Source organism: Anopheles merus, chromosome 3R (genome assembly GCF_017562075.2).
Source record: "Anopheles merus strain MAF chromosome 3R, AmerM5.1, whole genome shotgun sequence".
Classification (NCBI taxonomy): Eukaryota; Metazoa; Arthropoda; class Insecta; order Diptera; family Culicidae; genus Anopheles; species Anopheles merus.
In genome coordinates this window covers 47,869,756-47,892,874 of record NC_054084.1, presented here as the reverse complement: position 1 = coordinate 47,892,874, position 23,119 = coordinate 47,869,756, and the positions used below count along the sequence as shown (strand labels likewise).

Here is a 23,119-nt window from a genome sequence, read left to right as displayed (position 1 = left end):
GTGTAAAGCTGCCTTCAACGTCATGCTGGTATACGTTTTCACTTGAATTTATACATTTTTTGCAGTAAGTAGTCATCAGTCATGCCAGGCTGGTGTGTGCCTTTATTGCGCTTGGTTGTGCGACTCGGTCAGGTCACATTTATTGACATTTGGAGCGCTGCTGTTCGTTTGAAGGAAGGTACCGCCATTTAACAACGATGCTCCCGCGAGTTAACCTCTCGGTGTGTCCATGAGCCGGTGTCTTGCGCTTCTCTACTTTAGGATGGTCGCTGAACATGGGTCACGATTTGCAAAAGCAATTACAATTACTTGCCCCTCGCCCTACGTCTGATGGCCACAAAACCTGGTCACCCTGGTTGGAGTTGCAGCTCGTGCAATCCTAAAGTTTTGCTCCAAATAAAGCTACTGAAGACGAGCAGCAGCCTCGACATTAGTTTCAGCGTAGATACAAGACAAGTGAATATAGCAACATTTGTCCGAGTGCTCGTTTGTTGATCTGGGAAAATATCAATTTTGGTGATATTGAGAATTAGCTCAGCTTTTGCAGCGAAATTGTAGGTGCTGTTGGATATTAATATTATTGCCTAGTACAGTTAATTTAGTGCGATGATCAAATTTTAGGTTTAGTAATTAATGCCCGTCTACTATCTTCTCTCGAACATATCGACTAAGAAGACAAACAAAAATTTTACCTAGTACTACTATACTATTTTGTAAAATACAAAGATAGGATAAACAAAATAATTTATTTGTCAAGTTGTGTTTACATGATTTGTTGTGTTGTTCTATAGTGATATACGATTGATGGATTACCCATGTACGGAAAAGTCTCGCTTATGATGATAAATGCATAAATATCAGATTCTGATTCGGTGCTCACTTGGAAAAGATGACAGAAAAGGGCAGAAAATGATCATAAATGGACAAAATTAAAGCCTTTTGTTATAGTGCCACCGAGATGCTTCCGAATAACTGTACCATGTACTCAAAAATACGAATAATGTCTTGATATTGTGCCGATGTATCTCGTGCTCTCAACGTTTGCTTTAGCATACACACCATTGTCATGGCTCATTTGTTAGCGGGCTTTCTTTTTAACGTACCAATATGGTGGTACATAATAAAAATATCTTTTCTCATTATTGATTGGACCGGCTTTCGTGGCGCTACATTTGGATGGATCCCGTTTGTTTTGGAAAAATTTGTCCCACCGTTCGCGAGCCACATGTTGCCGATAGGACGATGCCAGTCGATATCGGCTGGGGTAGCGGGAATGTTGGTTCACCTGTTTGCTGCGGTGATATCTGTGCCGTGCGTGATTAGCCCAGGGTAGCATTCCGGTCTGATGCTAAGAGTTACCATACGTGTCATAAAAAAGCGTCCCGGACAAACTTTCTTCCAAAATACTCACGCTACCCGCTAGTCGATGGGAGCGATCGGACGAAGGACTCATAGAGGAAAATGGTGTGAACCACCGTTTTTTTAATCAAAGATCCAACCAATTGAAACGAGATCAACAAAGCTCGTCAGAAATAATAAGCGACAATAAAAAAGAATACCCTTTATCTGAATCGGCTGTCTGATGATCATGTCCGTTTTGTTGCGGGATCTTTCCCGAAGCGGTACCCAGCGTTAAAACCGCAATCGTTTAGGAGAGGATTCGCTCGCTGGTAAGCAGCAGAAGCGGCAGGAAATCGGGAAAATTGAAATGAAACAAACTTGACACTGGTTTTGGGGCGATTGGACTGCGGCCCGGCACTGTGATCCAATCGACTGACGAAAAGGCGACAAACAAGTTCGAACGTAACGTGTGGTAATAAAATCACAGCTCGATCGATCGTCTGCGGGTCGATGCTAAGAACGACGCCATCGTTCGAGGCGATTCTGGTGCGCTGGAGCCTAATTTAAGATCGCATTCTTTTTTTTACGATTTAAATGTTTTCATCTGGGTCGACTTCCTCAACCTGTTAGTCAGTGTTCAGTAGAAGGGTGCTAGAGTACCACCGATAGGTGTTTTTGTATGTTCACCAAAAGATAAAACAGCTAACCATAAGATGCATATGAGCAAGATGTTTGAAGCGATCAAGATCGTTTTATTACACGGCCTGATCTCGACAAAGGGCGATTTTGTATAACAAAAAGGCGTAGAGGAGGACAGTTGATTGTAAATCTTGTCGCTGTGGGAATCCCAACCAATTATAGCGGCGTATCAAGGCAGAAGGGATGCTTCTTCAGAAACGGTTTAAAAATTAGAATGAGAATAGCTTACGCTGAAAGTAGTTTCGGTTTAAATTTGGAAATTTCGCTCTTCAACCTACGAGACAGAGATGTTGAAAGGTCAGTTTAATAACGCCCATAGGCCAAATTCAGCTCTTAATCCCACCGTTGTTCTGAGACCGGTTCCGTTTATCTTCGTAGCAAAACGAACACCACTGGTGGTGTTTCACTCGACAGGTCGAGAAATGACTGTTTTTATGGTTTGGGGGCACTAGGGTCCAAGGATCACCTTGGTCCCGACATGAATATGAAACAGCGCTTAACATTCTGGACACTGGATCAATCGCTCAAGCAAACAAGCTTCATACACTTCATGATTGAAAAGTGATCGCAAACGGACGACTCTCTACGTTCGGTGGTATGTGCTCTGGATTAAATTGAAGCCAAATAACAATAACAACAACAAACTCATTAAAGAATGCGTCATTAACCAAACCAGACCGGGGGAGGCGATCTTTAAAAGTTTTTATTTTTCTCGTTCGGTCTCGCTCCTCGTTCGATGAGGACGAATGCATCTGCACAAAATGACCGAGTAAACAGCACGACATTCACACATTTAGTAAGCATGTTGGTTTGGTCCTGTCCCTTTTTGCACGGCGACACTGTAACGCTGTCCTGTTGTTTTATTTTCGGTTGTTGTCATCCAACAGGAATCGTGAGATTCCTTTTACTTTTCTTCTCATGAAAGCATTGAGGGTTACGTCAATTGGACGAAGGGCAAAAGTGAATGTTGTTTGGCTGTTGGCGACTTGGCACCTTCGTCGACAAAGGTTCACCCAGGATCGAACCAGGGCTGGGAAGGGGCGTCGTTTCTGACGGAGGATATTAAATTATAATTCGGATATGGTTTGCAAATTGGCTGATTAATTGCTTGATGCAGTGTCTGATACACTCTGCCCATGTGTGATCGATAACGATAAATTTTATGACAAAACTCCATACCTTTGCACCAGACATAAACAAGTCAGTAAAAAAACAACACATAGCTACAAAACTGCAATTTATATCAAATGCGTTTGTTTTGTTCTTGCTAATCCAAGTAATTGTGTCGAGCATAAAACAAACATCAGTAGTGAAAGGGTAAACAATATGAGCGTGAAACAATGAATCTGAAAAGAAAATGTGTGAAGTAATGCTGGAAATTTGAGCACAAAAGATGATTAAATACTCATAAGACTGGCAATGTCAAACTGTCAGATAACAGTGACAGCGTTGCTCGTCATACATCTAAATTAAAGGTCCGCCAGATTGTGAACGATGATGATGATGTTCGGAATGCTGCCAAAATGCCCGACGCAAGCTTCGAGATTCATCATAAGTTGTTATAAAATTTTGTTGTTCTCGTTATGGCACTTTCCTCCATTCGTGGAGCCGGGCCAACCCGCTATCCTTAAATTAATGAGGGAGCATTAAAACTGGAGTGTGATCATGCGCTGCGCAGTAAAGGGTCTCTTTCATTACAATTGCCAAGAGGTTAAGAATGTCGAGCGGGGAGTGAATGAGACTCGCCAGTTGCTACAGTTTCATCGGTAATAATGCGAGAAGTAAAACTAAAATCAGAGAAAAGTGCACTTGAGAGAGACCGGAGACCTTTCGCCGTATCAGGGCTGGGTGGAATAAAACGGACAAAAACAAAAGTAATTTGAAGGTTTCGGCAAAAGAAAAAAGATGTAGTAGCGCGCATACTGGCAGATTACAAAACCAGCTAGACGGTGAAAGGTGCATCCATGCTCACCCCTCGACCGCAGGGGTCCCGGGGTGAGATGGAGATGAAAAGTGCAACTGCATCCGCGATCAACAAAACGACGATTCCACGAAAGTAAGCGGGCGCCCCGAAACGCCTTGTTCCAGATCGCTGGCAGACTGGTAAAAGTCACGTACAGCCGGACTTAAAAACAAGAACGTAAAAACAACTTCACACATACATGATCTTGACAAAAAAAAAATCACATTCAGCGAAACAAGAAAGGATCGCCCGACGACTCACCCACTGAAATGGAAAATCCCGGGAACGGAAGCATCAAAGCGCTGCTGGTACAGGTTCAGGTTTGTTCTGTGGTAATTCGTAACAAAACTGACTTTACCACAAAACGGGTGTCCGTTTTATTGCTCCATTCGCGTCCCTTTTTGCTGCAGTGCACAGGAGATTGTGCAACGTTAGCACCGTTCCTTGACCATTCGGCTTGAACTATCCTTGTGCTTTGGGGGCGAGCTGAACGAAGCTGAACCCGGCGGTAGTAAGATGCCTCAGTGCAGCCTTCCTTTCGGCAGGTGAAATAACCGCCAAGAGAAAGGAACTCGATCAGCACAAGGTGTGGATATCCAGCTCACGAATATAGAACGTATCAAGCGAAGGGCAGGAGAAAGGAGACCCTCCTCGAAGAGTGAGTGGCGGTTCCGGGGGGAGAAAAGACGATCCGGTGCAGGGTTGTGGCAGACAGGGTGGGATACGGTTCCCTTGAACCGAAAACTACTTTTCACTGGCCAAATACGCCAAATCATCCAGTTTGCTCGCGTTCCGAACGGCGGCACAATCGACCACCAATGCAGAAGCGCCTTTCGAATGTCCTGCTCGCCTATCGCTTGGGCAGTATGCGCAAACACGGGGAGAAGGTTGTGCCGATCCCAAACGGGGACAGGATTGTTGCTGATGTGATGAGGCCGATGGCAGGACACACTGCTCCGGTGGACAGTTGGAAAGGAAATGACACGTTTTGCGCAACGGCGAAGAGAAAGGAATCCAAACTTGATACTTTTGCTGGCGGAATGATGACGCCTTAAGTTTTGCCCGAGCTGATGACCCGTGATCGACGGATCGGCGATTGTCGGTTAATTTGCTGCGGAAGGTCGGAATGTTTCGCAATTCCATAAAAGATATCTTTCTTGAATGGATTGACATATTTATAAACGAGTTGGAGTTAACATAATGTAAATATATTCAAAAACATATTCATAAAAATTCAATTATATGTAGGTAAAATTAATTGGTATACAATGTTGATGATTCACATAATCATTTTATTAAAATTGACGAGTTTGGAAAAAAATCATCAATGACATTTGTTACTTTCATAACTTTAACTTTTATATATCACAAGGGCAAAGCATGTTCAATTATACATGAAAGACTGGCATCAACGAACGAAGTATTCTAATACCGTTTGAAGGGACGAATTTCGTTTCTAATAAACCAAATCTCATTCGTTAGGGTCGAAGGTACAAAAGATCTCTTTTCGGCTTGATTCGATTGCAGTAGTGGTATTGTAAATTGATCGAGAGAATAACACGAAAAAGCATAAATTGCAAATATCTACCGGCCATTGCACTAGCCTATGATGTATGTAAAAGAAGAGAAAAAAAAAACAATAGTTGTTCGGTACAGTGCGGCAGTAACCTTTCGTCAAGGGGTTTTGTGTGAGAAACGGTTCGCATCCCGATAAACACACCGCCGGCTTCATAAGCCCGTACAAAAAAGGCCGCCAGCAGGGATAGATGGAAGGAGAAAATACAAAAAAAAAAACAAACACTAAGACGAAGTAAATGCCTCAATGGAAATAGAAGGAAAATAGAAAGAAACAGAAAGAGGAAACATGAAACTTAATTTTATAATTAAATTGTTTCGCTCGTATTAGAAAATTAGGTATTCCGATGCGGTTCGATATAACTGTACCAGTTTTGTGGCGGGTTGATTTACTTTCATTTTTTACTGTTTCTACTTGGTATTTGGTTTGCAGGCTTAAAATAAAACAAATTCAACTCGCGGCCTGTGGCACGGTGAGTAGGAATAGGGCATTTGTGGGAACACTAGTTCGTCTAATGGTAGGCAGAATACTTCTGTTTCCTGAAAGATGTAAACACAAACTGTATTAGTATTGTTTTACGTACTTGCTGTCGTTAGACTGAATGGATAGCTGCTCAACTTAACTGGGAAATCGTATAGTCCCATGCCAATCAGTTTGCAGAGAACGTGAATGTAATGACATAAAATGGGCTTGATTTTTATTGACTGGATAATAGGGGCGTTGATTTTACGAGATCTACTCGATATTTGCGGTAAGATGTTTCACTCACATGATCATCGAATGGAGCTCTAGCAGACTGAAAGACCGTAACTGATCAACAGGGTGACTTATTTGTTGTGACAGCCTAGTGCAATCGGACACTGATTGGATGTATAGGGACGCGAAAGCTATTTCACAATGCAAAGAATTGAGCGGAACGTGCAAAAACAAACGCAAAGATTAAGCCGATGATCTTGCGCTACATTTCCAGCAGCATCCCTGTTAGTGCCACAATTAATCTAAAGAACTGGCCGTTTCCCGTTGGCACTGTTGGCAAACAAACACGGGTTTTCTCTTTGCTAGCACGGTAGGCGTTTAACGCTGGGCAGATGACTCCACCTCAAATCAACGCCGGTGGCATCGGGCCGAACGCGAGCACATAGCGTGAAAGCTCGATTTGTAAGATTTGATGTTCGCTGTCGGCTACGCAGCACTCCTGAATACATTCAATTGGCCAAAATTACGTTTCAGTAGGTTCCTCACAGTTGGGCGGGTAGAAGCTGCTGCTTTTCCATTGGCAGCTATTACGGATATTGAGTGGCGTTGTTGCTCACACTCTCGCGGTAAAGGGTTTTCCGTTGGGTTCCCCGGTGCTTTCGCGGTAGTAGGGTGTTGTGCTTGCTCAGCTAGCCAGCCGGTGCTGGGTTTGGCCACGGAAGGAAATTAATTGAAAAATTGATTAAAACATTTGCCGTCATCTGCACTGGCAAGCTGTTTGAGTAGCCGATAATGGTTGTTCCGATTTCAATGTGAACTGTACCGGATCTTAGGAACAATTTGTCCATCTGGACAGAGACGATGGGAACGTAGCATATACGGCGATCGCTAAAGTATTGCTCGATAACTTTGAGCATAACAAAAATTCACGTTGCCAAAAGAAAATACCCTCGAGCATGTACCCTGAACTTCAAATTAAATAGAAAAAATCATGCTGCTGGCAGGTGACTCTACGGAAATTGTTATTTTCGTTGAGATTGGTGAGAATATTGATTCTCATTGGTATAAACTAGAGTTGCTTGGGTCCCTCCAATAAAATAAGAATGCTTTTGTAATTATTTTGGACTGAACAGAGAATTAGAATAAGAAGTTGCTTTGATTGTCTTTGATTTGTTAACTTGAAGCTATTTATGTCAAAAGTATGAAGAAATATAAATTCTTCACAAATAGTTTATCAGAAGATGTTGAATAATCCTGTAAACTTGTGTAAATAGCCATCCTTTCCGACGCTGATGATTTGTAGCAGTACAACAAAAACAAGGGCAATTTTTACGAGAAACTAATTACATATGATATAGAATAAACAGTTATACGCAACAAAGAGTTACGGCTACCTTCGGGAGAAATCAATCGTAGAACCGGCGATTGGAGTGTAACAGGTGTTTAGCCTTGTAAATTTCGAACCTGGTGATGTACTGCCCGTACCGTTGCAAGCTTCCGGAGAAAAGAGATATTCTGACCTCTTGGAAGATAATGAGCAAATAAGGCAAGCAAAATCCTCATTAAATGTAAAGTGTTGAAAGCATGATTACCTGCTGTGCGCCTCCTCCCTGCACAGCGAACTACTTGCGTTTGGATTGTTTCGCTATCTTTTCCTCATGAAAACAAGGTGTTTAGGGAAATTTCATAATTGCCTTAAAGCATTTGTCTGAACAGACTTGAAGCGTTTGAATAGATGAAAGTTCTTTCAACATCCAGTGTGTGTGTGTGTGTGTGTGTGTGTGTGTGTGTGTGTGTGTGTGTGTGTGTGGTGTGTGTGTGTGTGTGTGTGTGTGTGTGTGTGTGTGTGTGTGTGTGTGTGGGTCAGCATTTGAAAGATGCATGACGAGATCGATTTAAAATGAGATCTTGCCCTGAACCGTTAAAAATGCATTTTTTATTCATACTTTGAAGTAAAAATGCAATGAACTTTTTAATTGGACAAAACGTTATGAAACAATCAACATCTCGGCAGTTGAATCGGGTTCCAAAGAGAAAATGGTTTCTGCGCCAAACGACGTGTGCTGGAATAGGGTAATGCTTCTAAAACGTTCCTTCTTTGACTCTGGTGTTGACTCTGGTTCGTGTTGCAACGACGCGTTCGAAGCACTACCGAGCAAACGCCCTTCTTCCGTGGCGGATCATCGTTCGGATGATCATGATGATCATGATAATGATAAATATGTTATTATGTGCCTACCTTTTATCGTAGAAGCGTTCGCGTTGAGCATGCTGCATGGCTGTTGGAAAGGCAAGAAGCACCAAACGTTGCATTTCTTGTGCTCTCTTCCGATTCTCTGGTTTCCTTTCCTTTTTGGTTTTCTTTTCGAGCGCAAGAAAACCTGCACACTCATTGATTGCCCCCGAAAGGCAGCGCGGCGAATGGTAGAAACGGCGACCGTCAGCTGAATCGCAATATTGCGCTGATCGTAACTGTTTATGATCTATTGATACATGATTCTACTGATTCATATCTATGATGCAAATGTAATCGTTTATCCGGACGCAAGAGATTGGGCAGACTTTCGTTTGTATTTTCCTACTTCTTAAAGTTTGCTACACGGATGGCTTTTGCAGGTCTTTTTGGGCTATCATGAGCGCATGCATTATGTGGTGACTTTTATCGTTGATTGATGTCATACGTGTGCTGAAAAATCTACTTACCAATTTAAAGGTGTATGTCTATTCCAGTACTCTCAGAAATGATTGCTGCAACATTTTAAATATTTATAATAAATTTCTGACGTATTTTTAAGTAAACTTTCACTATTTTCTAGTAATCACGAGTTTAATAACAAAGTCTTTTGGTTTATTATGTGACGCAAGTGACCCGATCGGGGGCCAATATTGCAGTCAATGTGGTGGAAGTCAGCTGTGCGGGCGATCGATAAGAAGCCAGGCAAGCAAAGGCGCGGGACAGGCAAGCGAAACAAGGCTCAAGAGAATTGGTGTATGTGCCCTGGTTCAGGCGTGCATATGAAGGAAGCATTGATCACCTCGGTCAAACGGCAGCAACAGCAGCAGCAGCAGCAGCATTGTCTCTTTCACAGAAGCCCGCCTACATCTTCTACACTTTGTGCCAACGCAAGAACCGCGCGGCTAGTGCAGAAGCAAACGACTAACCGTTTTGTTACAGATCCCTAGAGGCAAACTGTATCATTTTTTTACGATCGAAGGCTGGATTGCTCGACAGCGCACGAGCATGGCAATAGCTTTTCCAGCGGGCGCACATGATTTCCCGATGCTTCCTTCGTGTTGTTCGCGTCCAAGGCGGAAGGACGGCTGACCAAGTGCAGCGAGAGACCGACGAGTAACGATTCGAATGCTGGAGGGTGTAATTTATTATTTAATGTGCCGCGTGCGCGCGCTCACACTCCCGGCTTTATGTCCAGATGATCGCGTTGCAATCCAGCAGCCACACCATAACGAGAAGCTCCGATGCTCAATGTGCAGAAGGTCCTTAGCTCCGCGTGGTGTGGAGGTCGGTTTTGCCGCGGTCTGCAGATTTTCAACCCGCGTGCACAGCACAGTCATCAATAGAAGGAGGTGGGAGGGGAGGAGAAGAGTTACCACGGCAAGGGCCATTCTGCAGCCCGGGGCCGAAGATCAACGATTGACGAAGTCGCGACTGGGCAGAATTTACAGTACAGGGGCTTTACGTTGGGTCGTGGCGTCGTTCGATGAAAGGAGCGGAGAGAATGTACCATACTGTGCCGCAATGTCGGCGTCGATCGGTGGCAGCAGTAGGCTCGTGGAATTGAATTGAAATAATTTTGATTAATTGCTGATTCAGCGAAATGCAATTAACGATAAATACGGTAGGGAAAGGTGGAATTATTGACCTTTAGGTGCCTCTCGTCAGGACGCCGATGTGATGTTGTGTACAAAGTGTGCGTTTGTATGTGTGTCTATACATTTGAGGTGCCGAGACAGTGTGAGGGAGACAGATAAACGAGGAACATTAAACAAGAAGAGAGAATGAGATGTAAAGAGTGTCGAGATGTTGGCAAGTGATCTTACAAACACTCGCAGCCGCGCTGCTATGCACATTGCCATCCATCCAAACATGACCGTCCTTGCGACGATAGAAAGGCAGTAGCGGAGTGGTGATCGATACCGGAAGAATGGAAAAGTGCAGCTGTACAAGTGGGAGCGGGTGGGGGGCACATTTGATGCATCATCTATTGGTATTTACGGAACCGTTAGAGTAAAGGGCTTCAAGCGGTTGCAGTGAGAAAAGTGCATGGTGGCACTCTTCTTACGTTCAGCGAGACGATTGATGGACGACGATGAACGAACGTTTTGTTCGTTGGTTCGCTTGGCGGATAAATCGCTGCAGGGGCATTGATTGGTTCCGGCGAAGGAGAAATGGCTAGGTCGTTTGTCGCGGGAAAATTGACTTTGTGGTGTCGCATTGTCGCTAGCCCATGGAAGAGTGGCTTTGCAGTTGAAGTTGGCAAATTGTTCGCTTCTATCGTGAGTTTTTGTTCGACGTATGTACAGTTACTGTGTTTAGCTAGACACTATGTATAGTTACGTGAGCAATTCAGAATAGGACGATTTGTTAATAATTTCATCTAGAAATCAGTTCGTAAATATGTGGATAATACTTTGAAAATGTTTCGTTGAATAAGCAACGAAGGGTTTATTTGATACATTAGTTTAAAACGATTCAATAAAATATTATAAAAGTTTTGCCAATAATCGTTACAAAAAAAACCTTGACAAAACTGAGAAGTGTATGTTTCAATGTTAAACCTATAGTAAAATATAATCAATTAATCAAATCCTTCCCGTGACGAAAATTGCCATATCGTTTTCATTTGCTGGTGGAGCATAATTTTTCAAACGTTTATTGCCACCGAGGCATTTTGTTTTCTTTGGAGCGTGGAGCAGTTAGCAGGATAATCTTACCATGTTGTCTCCTGCAAAAACGTAAAAAGCGTGTCTCGAAGTTCACGCTCCAACGAGTTGTCGGTCTCCTGCAGGTTTATAAAGTCATCGTGTCATTCTGGAGGTCTCCCGCCGCCACTCGATTCCGTGCCCAGGGAAGGTGTGGAGTGGTTTTTGATAAAACGATCGAGCAATCGATCGTGGCAAATGCGTCTCGCATTCGTTTCTTTATATGCCACCAGCAGACAAATGAAGCGTTACTCCCTCTCCTCGGTGTCGTTTGTGTGTCTCTGTGAAGTCAATTTCGTCGTTCGTCGGGGAGGAATCATTGAAGGTGGGTTCCGTTGGTGGTAATTTATTCCAAAATTGATCGGTCATTCAGGCGCGTACGTGACGCTATGTGCAAGCACTACGCCATGCGATGGAGGATACGTTGCGTATTTCGAATAACAGCAGGGCGACGTTGAGGATGCGCTACGCATGATGCAGTAGGGTTGATGGGTGAGTATCGGTTCGACCCCGAGTCGGGCATATGTGGGTGCTGTCTTCGACGCAAGCGATACAGGAAAAGGAGAAACACAGAAGTGAAGACCTTCACTTAAATATGCCAGTTTGGATTCGGCGATTGTTGACCGGGCATGACATGAGGGCATTGATGTCGACTGGATTGAAAGCAGATATGTACGCAAATATCTTTCACGAAGCTTAATACATACATCCCGCTAAAGCTTTCGCCTGTGGAAGGGCAAAGCCATCAGAATAGGGGACACGGATCGGTGACTTTATAGCATAAGCAGTGATTGTTTTCGTTCTTCTTATTTAACGAGAAAGGGTTTATCCTCATATGTTCTATGAGACTTAGGTTCGATTTCGCATACTCAAAGGCTTACTTTCTTTTTTATGAGCTTGGCTCATTTGCTTTGTGATGGTTTTTAAATAATCTTTATGCAGTAGACATAAATGAGCTAGAGCCATTTGCTATAATTACATTTAAAAAAAGGGCCGTTTATCTGGATCCGTATTTTGTATAACGCTTGTATGTAAGTGCTAACTCACCAACACGAACTCAACTGTTGCTCCAATGACTCACATTTCCCCATACAGCCATAGCTCAGCTCATGGCTCATGTCAATTTCGAACGAGCTAACGACCTGCAACGTGAACGGAATGATAAAATTCTCTTTGTTCTGTTTGGATTGCGAGCTTTCCAATCGTTTCTCGGGATAAAGTTGATCGCCCATACCCGCATTTGCGAGAGCTGGTTGCGTTAAAATGAGACACACGTTACATTACCTTTGCGAAGAGTTCAGAAGCTTAAGTTACAGCGAGAGGCCTTGTTGAATTCTTATGGCAGCACACATAACTACTGACGATACGTCTTGATGAAGATGTCTTATTATAGATGATTTATGTGTTGTCTCTATTTTTAACTGCCAATAACCTTGACGAGATATGATTTTTAATTTAATTATTCAACATTGTAACATAAGGACAGTTGTTGCATATTCCGATTGAATCTCCTGACGCAAAATGACACAATTCAAGGCATAATGTATGGGGATTATATTTGCAAGTAAAATGGTCCTTGCAAAAATAAACCATTAATAGATAACGTAGTGGGATAGGGCGCATGTTGAAACTAGACAGCGATACAGTGTTTTATATGTTACAATCATCAAGCGCTAAAGGTTGGATATTGCACTTTTGTTTGAAATACAGAGTGTGTGAAACAGCTTAGTTAGTATTTTTATGCAAAGCTTACCATATAGTATCACACATCTCTCTTAAATGTTTGTGCATTTTGCAGTAGCCACTCTAAAACTGTAGAAAAATGTGTGGAATGCTAGCCGTAATCGATTAGATGCAATCCATGGGCTATCGAGTCACTCCTCTTCAAAATGGAAAATACGGAACCCGAAAAGTAGGTTCGATTACTTTTCAATTACTATAGTGGTGGCGTCGAGCATGTTTCCCCACATTCCGAGCATATTTCCTTGGCACGGCACGGTGCGCAACAGAACTAGAAGCATCATTCAGCCGAAACCCTTCCAAGTGCGATCGTGCCTTCAAATTTCATGCGGTTTAAAGTAGATGAAATATTTGGGCTCCTGTCGGTTCGTCCCACTTGGCACGGTAATCGATGATACCGGCGTGCCAGTACCCCTTCTCTTCGCGAGAGCCACTTTATGGAGTGATCACAATGACGTACCAGTAATAATGTTGATGCCCGGCGTGTTTGTGGGAATGACTTGCAACTCGCCCGCTGCTCTGGCCGATTGTCCGCGGTTGAACAACGCTGTTGAACCGCAGATCTCCGGAACGAACGCGCAATGTAAACAATGTAGCACCGGAGCTCTACCGGAACAGGTTGGAAGAGGTGGTTTCATGTGGGCCATTCGGGAAATTGGAGAGTGACCATAAGCACCTGCGAAGACAACCTCCGGCGCAAGCGGCGGGCGATGGTGCCGAGAAAGAGACGAGAAAAACTGAAACGGAGCTCCATTATGCTTATGATTATCAAATGAAATTGAGCTATGCTTCCGTCGAATCTGTTTGCGGGTTGAGTGTACGAGACTGGCAAGGGTGCATTGCGGATCGCCTGTGTGTCTGTGATGGAAGGAGCGGAAGCAAGAAAAACCGGGGTAGCGAAAAATTGTGATTTACGGTTGTTTTTTTTCCTTACGGGCTACCTCAGCACCCTGCACGTTTGCTCTTGGTACACCCTTGATTTCCCTGGAGTCGATCGACGATGAGGAAATTACTTTCTCACACCTTTTAATTTTTCGATAAAGATCCAATCCATTTGCCACACATCGCAGCCACCGTGCAAGAGCCACGGCCATAATGAAGTGATCTAGTGAGATTCGAGCACCAGCATCGCGGGGAGGAAGCTGGGGCGTCGCTTGGCGATCAGGCGTAGTACAGGTGTTTAGGTGTCCGCATGAATTTCAAGTGAAATTTTTCAAACGGATCCTGGAAGTTGTTACAGTACGTGTAGACTTGGTGCGAGGTGCGTGCGTCAGTTTGAGCCATAGTTCCGGCTGGGGCGGCGGGATATTACGGAACTCTTCCAACCGCTGTACAAAGCGTTCTTGATGGCTACGGTCTGGATCGCCGTAATTTAGACCGGATCGGGCCGTCACTGAAATGAGCTAGAGGCGAATAATTGGATCTACGGACGGTAGTGTCCGGGTTCGGCAAGCATCGAACAGTGGGTTGGAAAGTGAACCCCCGATACCTTTTCCCTTCCGGAAAAGCCAATCGAGCAACGACGGCGAGAAGCGTTATTAGAGAAAGCTGTCTAACAAACCAACGATGACTATCTGGTGGCGGTAAATTGACTCGATTGGGGCACGTCAAGCACCGTAAAATCAACGGTATGTACCACGGCAACACGAAATGCGCTGACAGTACCAAAGCTTTTAATGACAATTTACGGATTTTTGTCGATCTCGATTTGATCAAGCCCGTAGAGCCGCTAGTGCGCTATTGCGAATGGTGGTATGCTGATGGCCGTGCTTCCGCCAGTTGTAGCTGTATATCTTGCTAAAGAACAGTGGTCCGAAGTAGAGCATACATGTATGGTACAATGTATGGTAATGCAATACATTTATCCCTATGAATATGTTTGAAATATTTGTATGGTATTTGAATGGTACGAAATTTTGTAGACTTTTCTCATTGCCTGCAATAATGTTGTTTTCTTTTCTGAAATGATTTTTTTTAAATCACATTATAAACATTTATGTATGAATAGGTGTTGGAGATATTTTTTATAAATAAATGTCACCATTTTGTATTATTTTGTATTGTGACGGAAATGATCAACAACGGAAGTCCATTGTGCGATCTTCAAACACTAGTGCGCTCTATGTACGCTCCTGTACGTGTGCGGGTGGAATGCGCGAAGATGCAAATGTTGCACTTGCACATACGAGTCCAACGTCTAGATATGGCATAGTGTAAAGCGACACCATCTACAGTGCCCCTGGTGCACCACAAAATGCATGACATCTTAGTGAATTTTTCGCTCACGTATTCGACTAGCAAGAAAACCGAGCACGCTCTCTCCCACACCAGATCCTATCGTGGGGCTCGCCGCAAACAAACACAATCCACCGCTGCGCTGCACAACTGCACCGAACCAATAACACGGACTATGAGCAAAGATTGTATTAAATAAAATTAGCATTATCGAGAAATTTAATCTGCATTACGCTGAACTTTAGGTCGCGTAGTCCTTTCCCCGTACGGAATTCGTCGGTGAGGAGGGTTTTCGGAGTATCGGGTGACCAACTAGCGAAATAAAGTTGTATACACATAGCCGTGCACCGTTGCTGCAAGTTCCGCATCTAGCAACGCTTAGCAACGTGTCGGATGCATAATAATATGCAAACGAAGCTGCATCGATGGCGGCGTTGTGCTTCGAATCCGAAAGTCCGCCCGCATCGGTCGGACATCCGATAGAGTGACTGTGGTAGCTCTTCTGACTTTCGTTACGCTTACTTTACTGTAATCTGGTGTGCTCTGTCTCTTACCGCTGTTGACCCTGGCTGGGTGTCAACTCATGTTTTACTCTGTTGCTTGACTGCTCATAGTTTCATGGACGTAGGAGTTTCGGTAGAAACAATGTTGTCCAAAAAATGTTTTTCAACTATAGGGATCAAAAGATTACATGGCTTTAATGCACGGTTAGATTAATGCTGGTCTGTGTAGTTCAATCATGGGTGTATGGCAGTACATTAGCGCGGAAATGAATTGCTTTTTCTATCTTTTGATCCGTACAACACATACAGCAATGCAATCAATTCTCACTAGGATAATGATTGATTGTACAAAATGTTAGAAATTACACAAGACATGGCTGTTTTTGTTTAAATGAATGCAATCAATTACTTGTTTTGTTCAATTTTGTTCATCCGTGAAAAATCGGTGTGATTTATTGATTTGTGCAGTGAGATTTACGAGCATGATGTAGCATTTGATACGAAAAATTATGTATTTAATAGCTGAAAATATATTAAGGTTTACAAATATATGGAAATGCAAACACAATATATCAATAACATTTCGCACATAAACACAACTGCCCTGTAAATGTGGGACGAAACAGAAGCCTCATAAATGTGTACATTTGATCGGTAAAAGCAAAGTGTACCGTTGGAGATTGCGTATTCTGCATTCAGATTGCGGTTAAACTGCATTTCACTCAATCTAAGTTCACTCAATTAACGGTTTGTGTGTGTATGTCATTGCACGGTATTTGATCCACGCTTTCTGCATTGAAAGCTGTGCACTGAACTATTTTTCAATCTTGTATACCTATGCTGTCTCCCTTTTTTTCTCAATATGTTTATGCCTAACTGGCCCATTCAAAGCATAGTTTTTCGGTAATCTTCGGAATGCTGAAAAGTTTCATCATTTACGATCGTTTGTTTGCTAGCCAAATTGTTTAATCGTCGCGGTCACAAAGATGGGAAAATCCTTTTTGCTATTGAAGGCGAACCCAAAACGCTTCGGCCCTGATGGGCACTGCTTCGAATCAAATTGACTGTTCACTGTTAGGGAAAACGATCGGCAACGGTGATTACAGGGGCGCCCGTACGTACACAAAGCTATCGACGATCGAAGATGAAGGTGGTGTTTGATCGTTGCTGGTACGGGATGCGCCGTGGTGCAAATAGTGCAGCGCAACTAGCAACAAACATAAATCGATCTAATTTGGTATTTTCTCTATTTCTCTTTCTACCTCTGCCGGCTATTACTTGTGCTTGCCCTCCTCCCCCGGGGCCATCCGATCGCGAACCACGCAATGCAGGAGAAACAACGGTTAATGAAGATTTACCACAACGACTGGTGGCGGCCGCAGCAGCAGCAGCAGCAGCAACGGCCGTTACGCCTTCCCCGATAGTGCTACTGGCGCAGCAAGAAGAACGTCAACGGCAGAACTCACGGCATCAGAAGGATCACCAGCACCACCACCAGCACCACCAGCAGCAAGCGTCATCAAATCAATCTCGGTCGTCATCGGCTTCATCAGCATCAGTGTCATCGTCACCGTCCTCGCCGGCGACATCACCTCACTCTCGCTCAGCCACCCTGTCCCAGCAGGAAAGACGGCGGGTGAAACGAAAATCAATCACCAGTACATTGCTGTTCAACCAATCACCGGTAGCCGGGCTGGCAAGCAGCGCCATTGCGGCTGCACTCGAAGCCGGTTCCGTGGTCGTACCTGCTAGCCCTCCTGGTGGACTTTTAGGGCTTTCGCCACACCGGCGGGTTGCAGAGGCGCTTTACGATGGTCGGCCATTCGTAGGTGGCAATGGTGCACCGTTGCTGAGCATTCATCACGACCGCAACATCGAAAACCGCCAGAACGAAGCCACTAGTGACGAGGAGGAAGACCAGGAGGAAGAGCACGAGGATAACGCTCGTGCAAAAGTGAAGGCAAATCGCGTGAAAAGCAATCATTTCGGAGTTATCAATACACGGCTTCTCCAGGAACGCGTTCAAGAGCGTCAAACAAAACTTCACACCCTCGACAAGATGCTCAGCGAAAGAATTTACGATCGGAAGAAGTATCTGAACTCTCCCACCGGCAGTGGTGGGGCCAGCACGGTTGGCAGTTCGACTGCAGCTAGTGCGTTTTACGAAAAGTATCGCAACGGCGGTGACTCCGGCGAGTCTCAGCTAAACCTGATCAAAAACGGTGCAACCAGTGGGGGCTCTATCGGGAGCCTGAACGGCGTTAGCTCCAGTGCCCATCTCAGTGCAATAGCGGCAAGCATTATAGGTAGCAGTAATGGTAGCAATAATGGTAGCAACACTAGCAATAATAACGAAGGAAACGGCACACTGTCTCTGCATAGCGGCGGCAACAGCAATAGTAACCAAATTAGCAGCAACAAAAACGGAAACGGTGGCAACAACAACAACAATAACAACAGCAATACAAACAATAACAACATCAGCAGTGGAAGCATTGGCAGTATCAACAACAGCAACACCAGCAGCATCAAAAGCGAGCGGTTCAGTCCACCCAACAACGATGCACAATCGATGGCTTCGAGGTGAGTAAAGCCTGTTGATAGATAATCCTAGGGTCGTTGTAGATTATGCCTATTTGGTTTGCATTACTAAGCTCATTAAATGTGTGCGTTAAGCAGATGATGTGAAGATGTCTTTCTTGAAGCTATTTAATGATCTTAGTGATCTTACTCATGATTTCTTAACATGAACATCGGAAAAATAAAAAAAATACGAATACTATGAATGTTCTTCAGTTTTATACATGCTTGTTCTTTCCACCTCGAGGTTCATGTAACAATCAACAGATGCAACTCAAGGCGAAGAAATCCGCCGGCTTGCACGTGGTGCGAAAGCAAGGTAGCACAAACCAGTGCATGTGCTCGGTACAGATTTATTCTCTCCTCATACCGACGGGCTATAAATGCGCCTGTCTTAGCTGTCCACGACCGGAATCAACTTTCCTGGCCTAGTAAGTTGATGGGGGTTCATACGCAGTGCGCGCTCTAACCTGCACTGTCCGGGCCCGGGCATGTGCTCCTGCAGCAGCCGGAGCTTATGTCGCTCGAAAGCAGCTCAATGGTGCTTTCTGTTGACTGAGTTACGCTCCTCCTCCCGCTCTTCTCAATTTCTTCCGCACGCGTGTGCTAACTGCCGGTGCACCGGGTCTGGTGCGACGACAGTAACATCATTTGTCAGCAAAACGTGTGGTCCGGTGATCGTGTCCGCCTCCCGGATCCCGGTTCAACCCAGTGTGGCGCGGTCCGTACGGTGCTTTGCGACTGTTAAATTTATGACTAATTTGATTTACAAGTTTGACACGGACATGCGTGAAACGACCTTTCCGGTGGTGTGGAGAACGCACAGAACACGGGCTGCTGGCTGGGCCGATGGCTACCGTGCGGTGCGGCTAGTCGTCGTCCCGGCGTCGTCAGCGATGGTCATGTTTGATTACTTTTACCTTTCCCTCAGCATTTTACTGTAAATTCTCTACACCGGCAATGCTTGACTTTGGCACGCGAGAGGCAGGTTCATTAGAGGGAAAAGCTCAAGCTTGTTTTATCTGTGAGCTGATTTGAAGTGGCCAGTGGATCAGTACAAATTCAGCATGAAGTGGGAGCCGTATGCGTGATGGTAGGCCGGCTCATTTGTCTGTTGGCAGAATGATTTGCTTGTAGAACGAAAGCCGCATAAAATGTGTTTATACACTTTACTAACCCCTTTGATTTGTTAATTCGAATTATGTGGACATCAATTGTAGGTCGAGTAAGAACTCTTTACATATTTTAGTGTTGTTCATGGGACACGAGTATTATTTGTTTAGGAAGATTTTTTTTGCATTAGCTCATAGCAATAAAACTGGTGACAAAGTTCAATCCGTAAGTATCATACATAGCTCCAAAAAAATTGGACGCAAGCACAATTGCTATCCGCGGCTAGTTTGCACAGTCAGTTTTACACAACCAAGAGAAAGATGGACCAGGAGCGTTCGACTGGAAAAGAAAGGAAAAAAACAAATAATTAGTCTTCGAGCCCATTCAGGCGTGAAGTGAACATCCGGAGATCCGGGTATAACATCCGCCATAGACACTGTCCTTCGCGACAATCAAATAGAGACGGTATAATTTACGAAATAGTCACGATGATTGATCCATTTTGAACCGTTAGATCTGGAGCTGTTTTTTTTGTTCCTCTACATTCTAATTGGCCTATGGTTTGTCTCTTATTTGTGGTACAAAATGAGGTTCATTGGGTAAAGAGGTCTGCGGCTAGCAGCAATCGTCATGTTAATGGGTATTAGGTTGTCCGGTGGATTAGTAAATTTGTCATAAACATCGTACCAGCGGTCGTATAATCACGTTTTATAGCGCGAAACCTCGCGCGGCTGCTTGACTAAAGAGGCATTTGAAGCGCGGTAGTGGTGTAGGGAAGTGTGCGGCTTTATGATTTGATCATTCGTTTTATGGCGGTGACCTTTCATGCGTTGCTCTAAGGGATGCTGGTATGTTTTCTTAGATTTTAATGAAATTCGTTTATTGCTGCTTACAGTTTGATTGAAGTTGTATGCGCAGTGGCAAAAGTGCCATAGTTTTCGTATTGTAGTAAATGTCTCGAGCAATAAATAAAAGTGGCTTAAATATTAAAACTTTTCAGTAATACTCTTGCGGTCGGTGGTCGACATTGTCTACGAAATGAAATTTTAATACATCACGCGCGGTACGAATAACCAGAGCTACAATTTGTAGTAGGTGAGGTGTGAAATTTAGCGCCATTTTTCCTACGCCACGAAAGCATCAGAAAGCCCTAGCATGGGACGTTGTCACACGAACCGTAACGGAGCAGAACGCAGGTTGACACGTAATTAAAAGCCTATCAGACCTCCTTTGGTGGAGAAACGCGATGACGCTGCTTCTCATCGAATCGTATCGCACGGTGTCACATTCGCTCATCAGTCTCGGTTATTGAACCTGAGTGGTTGATCGTTAATTTCATTAAGCTGTTTGCTCGGCGCTGTGAAAGAGCTTTGTTCAGGAAATATGGTGGGAGATCCCAGACCAGAACGGCTAAGAATGATGCCAGCTGCTTCGGCCAATCATTGTTGATGAAAGCTGTAGTTTATTATTTTTTTGTTTTTTAGTTTAGCAAATTGACACAAGAAAAGGTTTCCGCCCAGGGTATGATCGCTCCATATGGTGAGAAGGACGCTGTTTATTACGCCACGGGGGCAAAATTAATTTCCTTCATCTCGTCTTGGCACGCTGTCCCACTCATTCCAGCTCGCAACCCTAAGGCCCTATCAATTTGTTTACCGTTTTCGATCGTTGCTTGTTTTTAACATGATCGTTGCTCGTAGTTGCTTGGCAGAGTCCGCGTGGTCTGCAGATGTAATTAGTCAAACAATTCATACTTCTTTAGCTCATTCGACCATTATAACCCGTTTCCTTTCTGTTGTTTTTCGTTGCATGCTACACACCAAAGGTCGCGAAGTGTGACACCGTCGTCCTTCTCCGGGACGCCACCCCAGACGATGCACGCGAGCGATGTCGGCTTCTCTAGCAGTATTTCTACCGGTGGGTTACTTCCGTCCCCGAACTCATCCTCCGGTGCGGGGAATTCCGTTGGACGGTCCGAATTTCAGACGCGAAATTATTCCGATTTCATGCGCAGCCTGGCGGCCAAGTACAACAACAATAACAACACTAATGAGTAAGTTTAACCCCATATTCGGTATCCAGCCGGAGCGGTATGGAATTAAGCAGCAATTAAGCGAGGTTTACATTCTATTGGCTTTCGAAGCTTTCAGTCGATTTCGAATCCTCAAATACACCAAGGTGGTAAGAGCAATGTAAAATTTCAAATACTCAACACACAATACTCGCAGAATGAAGCGATAGCATGTTGAGAAAGGTTCCAACGCAAAAACCAAAAAAAAAAACTCATTTAATTCTGCAATATTTACACCACATGTTCTTTCGTTCTCGTCCATCCACAGTATATCGAATATCAAAAATTCTTTTCTTGAACCAAAAATGCGCCTCACTCAGCCAAAATCTTACATCGAGAGCTCGTTGAGTAGTAAGAAAGGCAGCCCTCTTACCTCCACTCAAGTAAGTGCCTCACTGTGGAATGTGCGTTCGGTCCTTCGAATCGTTCCGTATCTAATTTTTGACCGTTGATTTTGCTCCCTCTAGGTACCTAATCCAAGTATTATGACGTCACTGTTCTCGAGTCTTCCATTCCAATCGGCCGTCTTTCCACCGCTGATCGATATGAGCAGCACGCAAGCGTTGGTTACGCTGGTAAGTACCAAGGGGTGCAGTTACAAGCAAAGACGTAAACGTGCAATATTAAACGTTACATTAGGCATACAAGATAGAAACCATTGTTGCTAACACATCTTTTGTGTTCCTTTTTTTTACTTACCATAATAGGCTCGAGCGGCAAAAGATTCGGAAGTTCACAACATTCTCAAAGTGGATACGGGAGGTGGTCTGAAGAAACCGTCCTCACTGTCGCGTGGCTCGTCGCCGCCACCGTCCTCCGCTCTCGGGAGTCATCATTTTTCTTCACCCTTCGGTACGGGGTATTTGCCGGGGCTACTCCCTAACCATCATCATCTGGCCAGCTTCCCCTCGCAGTCTCCCTCGCTAGCAACTAGCGGGCCTCTGAAGTCTCCTTCCCGAGCACCCGAACCGACTACCCTTGTGTCCACCTTTCCACTTGACCTGAGCGCCACGACGCCGTCCGGCAGCAAGAGGATAAAGCTCTCGCCAACCCCTAGTCGTCATCAGGAAACATCTCCAGCGCCCAGCTCCACCAACAGCCAACCGTCCGCGGACTCGCTCGATCTCAAATCGACCCGGAAGTGCCACGCACGCGTGGAAGAAATCAGTGCCTGGACGGTGGACAACGTGTGCGACTTTGTTGCCAGCATCGATATCTGCGCCGAGTATGTACAGGTAAGCGAACAGTGTCATCGAACCTCTCGATCGGTTGCATCGCGCGACCTAACGGGGATCTTCATCGTGCTCACCAATACCAACAGCGAATGGTTGTCGCGATGAAGCAATAAAACTAGTTAGTCAATTAGCTCACGATTGAAGTCTGGGCAAGGGCTTGCCGATCGTCTCGCGTAGCCCGTATAAGGCAGGCCCGTCCCCGGGTGCAGCGCTAGTACATTCTTCTACTGCATCGACCTATCCCGAGATGCGCACCTGTCTTGGAATGACTTGCGCCGACAGGTTTATTTGGCATTTTTATGGGTCTCATTTAAAGCTGCTTAAGACGTTTCTTGACACCTTTTGCCTACAGCCGCACAAAACGTTCAACGCTTGTTCTTGAGATCTCGCCCGATGCCTGTGATGATCGTTGTAGTAGAGGGTAAA

The 23,119-nt window shown here is 44.5% G+C and overlaps 1 protein-coding gene across 1 annotated transcript in view; it reads left to right on the top strand.

The window, feature by feature from the left end:
- The window catches only part of LOC121597710 (probable serine/threonine-protein kinase nek3), a 50,636-nt gene that overhangs the window by 8,264 nt on the left and 19,253 nt on the right, over positions 1-23,119 (top strand). The window contains exons 3-7 of the mRNA XM_041923718.1: positions 17,026-18,277; positions 21,213-21,440; positions 21,727-21,841; positions 21,926-22,033; positions 22,166-22,693. Of these exons, the coding sequence (XP_041779652.1) occupies positions 17,026-18,277; positions 21,213-21,440; positions 21,727-21,841; positions 21,926-22,033; positions 22,166-22,693 (2,231 nt within the window). The remainder of the gene's footprint in view (positions 1-17,025; positions 18,278-21,212; positions 21,441-21,726; positions 21,842-21,925; positions 22,034-22,165; positions 22,694-23,119) is intronic.